Source organism: Pipistrellus hanaki (genome assembly GCF_964339955.1).
Source record: "Pipistrellus hanaki genome assembly, chromosome: X".
Taxonomy (NCBI): Eukaryota; Metazoa; Chordata; class Mammalia; order Chiroptera; family Vespertilionidae; genus Pipistrellus; species Pipistrellus hanaki.
The window spans coordinates 5780473-5787460 of record NC_140524.1 but is presented as its reverse complement, the minus strand read 5'-3'; the positions used below and the strand labels follow the sequence as shown (position 1 = coordinate 5787460).

The 6988-nt window shown below is 50.0% G+C and overlaps 1 protein-coding gene across 1 annotated transcript; it reads right to left on the bottom strand.

Annotated features, from left to right (window-relative positions):
* Positions 1–3376: 3376 nt before the first annotated feature.
* Positions 3377–6637, bottom strand: USP27X (ubiquitin specific peptidase 27 X-linked). Its single transcript, XM_084870945.1, has one exon. It carries the CDS (start codon positions 5565–5567, stop codon positions 4251–4253), a length of 1317 nt encoding a protein of 438 aa, XP_084727071.1. The 5' UTR covers positions 5568–6637; the 3' UTR covers positions 3377–4250.
* Positions 6638–6988: the final 351 nt, after the last annotated feature.

Here is a 6988-nt window from a genome sequence, read left to right as displayed (position 1 = left end):
TGTTAGAAATGTAAATTTTTGCCCTAACTGGTTTTGCTTGGTGGAAAGAGCGTCGGCCTGCGGACTGAAAGGCCCCAGGTTTGATTCCGGTCAAGGGCATGTACCTTGGTTGTGGGCACATCCCCTGTGGGAGGTGGTGTGCAGGAGGCAGCTGATCGATGTTTCCCTCCCATTGATGTTTCTAACTCTCTATCCCTCTCCCTTTCTCTCTGTAAAAGATCAATAAAATATTTTTTAAAAAATGTAAACTTTCAAGCCCCTGTCCCAGATCTACTAAAGTCAGAAATTCTGGTACGGAGTCACCTGCAGAGGAAGGACATGCTGCTATGGATGCTGGGTTTCACACTCTCAGAGGATCTGGGCCTTCACATTTGGATGTGACTATATATTTGGTGCAAACACAGGTTCCCGGCATTATGACAATATGAACTATATGGGGGCCACTCTGTTTCTTGCTTGAAAAAGACCTCTTTGTTGATGCCCTCCCTGATCAGGATATCCTATGGATGGGGGAAAAGTGAGGCAGTTACCTATGTGAACTGTGGGCCATGGTAAGCTTCAGCATCAGGCTACTCCAAGTAGGAAGTGGCAGGGTTCTGGATTTTCAATCTGGTTAGGCCAAGAAAGCATATAAAGCATGTGTCATGGGTGAAAGGGACGCATCCACTACTTGGTCCCTCATTCTGAGCTCCATAGGTGGTTAAGTCCCCAACTCGTGAGCACCCATCTTTTTCTGTGCTCTTCTGGCCCCAGATCATAAACCTACAGGTAAACTTAGTTTCCCTGACCTTACTAGCTTGTCAAAGTAGATGGAGTCTCCGTTGAAGAATTAGCTTAAATTACACCAGCCCTTGCCCACATTTGGAATTCACATAGTATTGAAGCCATATAAAATAGCCTAGCTGGGTTTGAAAGCCCCCAGTAAGATCACAGACTAATCTGTTTATGACATCTCCCATGCTCTCCCTTACTAATTCTAGGCCCCATCTTCATTATTCTGCTCATAAAGCTGCTTAAGAAGTATTTACCCCTCCCTGCTCCCATCCACTGAAACTGTGCCCACCATGGGAATGTTGATAAAGATGCCAAGAGATTTACTTCTTGATCCCCCTAAAGGACCCAACCATAGAGGTGCTCACCCATGTGCCAAACATGCTCAAACATACCTGAAGATCCATTTGGGCTCAAGGTAACACATACCTACTGAATACGTAATGTCCTATGTCCCACAGTGTTATGATCTGAAAGCAGGCTCTGGCTGCTTTTAGGTTCCATGGCTCCATTTGGGGGATTGGTGATAGGTAGAGGCACAGGGCTGGGTTTGAATGGCTCCCCTGTTACTGAGGGACAATGAATGGCGTTTTCCAGAAGTGTGTGCTTCAATCAGGAAGTGGCAGGAACAGCTGCTCCCTCTGGTGGTCTGTGCCTTCCACCAGAAGGGGGCGGGGGTCAGCTTCAGCAGTTTTGTACCATTCACATCTCTTAGAACTATTCCTGAGCGCAGGGTATTTTAAAAACAGTTTGTGAATCAGACAAACCCAAAATGAGGAATGTTCTGTTAAAAATGCTAATGTCATACAAGATGAAGAACGGTTGTGGAAATGTTCCAGGTTAAAGGAGGCTAAAAAGACATGATAACTAAAAGCAATACCTCACTTTGGGGTGGTGAACACACAATACAATATACAGATGATGTCTTATAGAATTGTACCCCTGAAACCTATACAATTTTATTAACCAATGTCACTCCCAATAAATTCAATAAAAGCAATACCTCAACCTAGATCAGATTCTGCGATGGAGAAAGGGTATAAAGGACATTATTGTCTCAACCGACAAAATTGAAGTACAAACAGTAAATTAGATAATATTGTATCAGTGTTAAATGTACTGAAGTTAACAACGCTGCAATGTAGAGAATATGCCTATTTTTAGGAAATGCACACTGAAATACTTAGGCATGAAGGGCTATGATGTATGTAATTTACCCTCATATGGTTCAAACACATACACATACACACACACACACACACACGACAGGGAGAGAGGGAGAGAGGGAGAGTGCTTAAGGACAAACTATAAAGCAAAAGATGTAAAATGTTAGTAATTGATGAATCTGGTAAAGGGAATACAGATGTTCTTCATACTATTTTCATTTTTGAAACTTTCCTGTAAGTTTAAAATTATTTCCAAGTAAAAATGTTTTTAAAATGTAAAAGACCATTTCTGTACAAGCAGTCAAAATCTGGTGGCACGTGCCTGACTGAACTCTCTCTTTGGCAAAGATGAGGAATGAGGGCACTAGACACATCCCCATAAGCAGCCAAATACCTGGCATTAGCTGCCACGTGGCATCCAAGGCCACTCATCTCTTGATTTCCCCTATTCTTTAAAATACCAAAAATACCATTTCTCCTGAGGATTATGGGTCCTGGATGTTGGTGAAAATGTGGTGATGAAAGGAAGGAGTATTGGTTCCTTCATCCATCCAGTAAATGTTTTGAATATTTCCTGTGTCAGGATGCAGCTCAAAATACAAGAGGAGACACAAGCCGTCTTTAAAAAGCTTATGAGCTACTCGGAGATGTGCTTACTTACCATTTAAATAAATCTATATTTCCAAATGAGTTGACAATGAAGACTTGGGAAGCCCTGGGGGATCCCAGCCTGATGCACATCTAGTTTCCCCCCAGGGTTTCTTAGGTTATAGATACTTTCGTATCTCACGTTGAGAAGAAAAGAAGGAGCCACCAGTGCTAACCCCAACCTGGGTACAGCCCAACTGCGTTGGCTTAGCTCTCTCTGCAAGCTGCTCTGCCTTCTGAGAATCAGGGAAGAGGGCAAGGTGCCACTCCATTGATGTCCCTGGGCTGGTGGACCAGTAAGTTTTGGAGAACAGTCTTAACACTGATGTATGCCTATAGGTTAGTGTAACAGATACATCCACAATGCATGTGGAAGGTAAAAACCACCGAACACCTTTATGTGGAAACCTGGTAGGCTGGTGGCCCTGTGAGTCCCATCACTGGGTGCTGAGTCATGAAAACAACATGACTGTCTTCTAAATGGACAGAATAGTGACTTTTGAGGACAGTTTTGGTTCTCCCCAAATCCTGGGTATGGCACTGATTGTGATGCCCTCTATACAGGGACAATAGTGGAGTCCTTTGCCTTGGGGTTCTAAGTAGTCAATGTTGTGGAAGGAGTTGTAAGCACGTGTGTGTGTGTGTGTGTGTGTGTGTATGTGTAACTGCATGTAACACCGTGTGTGCCCATTTTGTTCATGGGTCTCAGGTAGGACTGACACTCACCTCTGATGCATTCTGGTCCGAGTCCAAAGGAGTTTTAGATCCAAGAAACGTTTACTGAGCCCCTACAAAGTTCCAAGCCTTTTACTTTATACTTTGACACATTTTATATCATTTACTCTTTAACAATGACCCTTTAAGGTAGGCATTATCTGCATTGTACAGATGAGAAAACAATTGAAAAGAGGTTCATTGATTTGCTCAAGTATATCATACAGCTTTGTTAAAAAACACTCATTCACAACACTCTTAGCTGAGGACTGTCTGTGTTGGCTGCTTATCTTACAGTATTTCTTGTTTCCTCTACTCCTAGAGCCCTGGCTCCCCTTATAAAAGCCCCTTCTTTCTTCTCTTTCACTGGCCCTCGTGGGCTTTCTTTCTTTTTTTAATACTGCATTTAATAGCACAAAAAATCACGAATACAAAGAAACTGGCAAAGGTGTTTGTCAATGAGATATCCCTGCCTCCTCCACTTTTCTGCTTTCATACCCATATATGTAATGGGCTACATCTGTATAAACTTTTCATTTCCCCCCCAAAACATATAACTGTTATGATTGGTCAGTTGAAGCTGAAACACCCATGGAGAAAGATGTTTTACAGTTACAAGGGCACAAACCCCCCACACCACCCCCCTCCCACCCCACACTTTCCCACACAATCTTTTGGAGGAATATAGGATATGTACCAGTGTCAGGATCTCCCTGCCTTCCTCACCGGAGCATTCCTGCAATTTAATTTTCTTTTCAGTGATTGTTTAGACTAGCGCCTCTTCTCCCGCCCCTTCTACTTCTTTTCCACTCAGGACCTCTTAAGACACTGGGTACTGTTCAGTTCTTACTCTGTCAGGCCAATGGGCCACGCAAGTAGTCCTTTAAATCTCGATGCCAGTTGTAGTATAGGTGTCGCCATCTTCCATTACAGGTAGATCGGTGTGTCGCTTCAGTAGGCTTGTGTATTCATTTCTTTCACTTTTTCTGATTCGTGTTCCAGGACCTGTTTGTGATAGAAGAGCAAATACCCTTCACTGTCTAGAACGTCCTTAATACTGGCCTTGGTGATAACCGCATCATCACACTTGAACCACTGGTCTTTGTGGTGCCGGATGAAGCTGGTGTAGTGGCCGCTCTCCAAAGTCCCTTGGTGATTCACCACGGCAAACAAGGAATACTTATTCTCGTCGGTTCCACTACCGGTCGGCAGCTGCAACTGTCCATTCAGCCTGCTCTCTTTACTCGAGGCCATAAAGGGCGTCATATCCAGCTCCAGCGGAAAGGATATATACGTAGTGATCTTGCGTCTCTGTTTAGCCGAGTGTTCGAATCGTTTGAAATGGAAACAGGCAACAACAGGCAACTTATTCATCGTGAGCTGTTTGGTAGATTCCTGGTAACTTTGACAACTACCGCACTTGATTTTGGCACTGCTTCCCAGGTGCTCTGGCCTTGTAAACCTTCGCAAGCAGTCCGTGAGCGTGGTGGTTCCTGGTACGTGGCTTTCCCCATTCACGCTGCTCTCCCTCCCTGGGCTCATGGGCCAGAAGGAGGCGCAAGAACCAGGCAAGTCCAGACTGATGTCCCAGCACGGGTCTATGGTGGTGGAGACGCCGTGGCAGGCCTGACAGGTGACGTCAGACTGCAGGCCACCTGTGAAGATTTGGTCTATGATGCAGTTACAGTGATTGGGATTGTTGGCAGCCTTCCCAACTTCATCACCTTTGCAGTGCCGGTGCAGGACATCAAGCGCTGCGATGAGAAACTCGTGAGCATCCTGCTGCCGGTACCCTGCTAAATGGCGAGCGTGTATCCACACCAGGTGCAGCAGTTTATAGGGAACGTGAGGAGAAGGGTTTCCAGAATACAACTCCCGAAACAGTGAAGACATCTCACACACCAGGCACAACTCCGGACTCGGCATTTCGCATCTGTGCCTGTCGGAGAGGAAGAAATCTCTCAGGATCGGCGTGTGCGTGAGGGCCTGGACGATGCAGTTCATAAAGCACGTGTTGCCCAGATTGATGAGTCCTCTCAAGCCGATGGTGAAGCTGGAGGCGATCCTTCTCCTCCTCGGGTTGTGTCCCAGCAGCTCCACCTCGGGCTTGGTGGTCTCCCAGGTGGGGTACTTCTCCCCGAGGCCAGGCACTGAACACGGCTGGTAGGACACGTCCGTCGAGGTGGCAGCTTGCAATCTCAAGGCTTCCCCTTGCTCTTCTTTGGCAATTTGCTCAATGTCTTTGTCGTACACATAGTCCTTGCACATGAAGCAGTAGATGCCTCCATAGTAGAGGTCTACCGCCAAGTTGTGTTGTTTTGCCTGGGCGTGCTCATGGATGTGCTTCTCCGTGAAGCAGCCAAAGAACACGCAGGACAGGCAAGAGTGGAGTCTGTTCAGGTGGGTGCCGCACACATGGCAGATGCACGACTTCGCCTTGCTCTTCCTGGTCTCCGGGGTCCGACACCACACGAAGCACTGGTAGATCACCCGCAGTCCCTGCCTCCAGTTCTCTCCCACCTTAAAGCTGTTCACGTGGGAACAGCCCGGCGGACCCACCGCGAAATCCACCTCCAAGCATCCGCCCCCAGGGCCGCGCCGGGGCCGGGGCCGGGGCGGGGGCCGTGGCCTAGGCTGCGGTGGGCTACGAACTCGGGTCTGAGGCCGCGGCCGGGGTCGGCGGCGGGGGGCACGGCTGCGCCGCGGAGAGGGATCGGGGGGCCGCGGGGGATCGGAGGGAAGGGAGGGGGGAGGAACCTCTTCGCTGTTGCCGCCGCCGCCGCTGCCGCAGCTCCGCGCCGGGTTCTCATCCTCCGGCTCCGGCTTCGGCTCCTCTTTCGGCTCCTGCTCAGCCTCCCGTGCCGGCTCGGATTCGAGCTCCAGCTGGAGCTCCAGCCGGCGGCCAGGACCCTCCTCCGGCTCCACCTTCCCGGTGGCGTCCACCTTCCCCGCTGCCTCCACCTTCCCGGTGGCGTCCACCTTCTCCGCCGCCTCCACCTTCCCCTCCACCTTCGCTTCTGTCTCCACCTTTCTCTCCGCCTTCTCCGCCGCCGTCTCGGCCGTCTCCGCCTCTTCTACCTCCTCCGCCTCCCCGGGCTGCGGCTCCTCCCCCGATCGCCGGGTTCGGGCGGCCACTGGGCGTGGCGGCGCGGGGGCCACGCAGACCGGGGTGTCCCCGCCCGGCCTGAGGGTGCGCGGCGGCGGCGGCGGTGGCAGCCGGACCCGAAAGGGACTTTCACTGAAGGAGGCGGCGGCGGAAGCAGGCGACGCCTCCGGGATCCTCCCGCCGAAGCCCCCTAGCGGAGGCCGCTCCTGCTGCCAGGCCCGGCTTCCTTTAATTCAATATTTCCCAAACTTGCTCGTTCCCGAGAATCACGTGGGGAGTGTGTTAAAATCACAGATTCCTCGGCTCCGCCCGCTAGCCCACCGAATTAGAATCTCCAGGGGAGGTGCTCCGAGACCTGTATCTTTAACTGGGGCCCCGGAGGATTCTTAGGAGCAGGCAAGTTTGGGAAACACAGCTCTAATTCATTGAGGCTGGCGGGAAGGGGGGCGGGGACCGCGCAGTCTCTTTAAGGCGCTTCCAGTTCTTGGCTCCAATCGCCGCTCTGACCCCCCTCGTCGTCTCCTCCCCACTCCTCGTCCGGGCGGCTGTCCCCACCACCGCGGGGCCGGGGACACAGAGATCA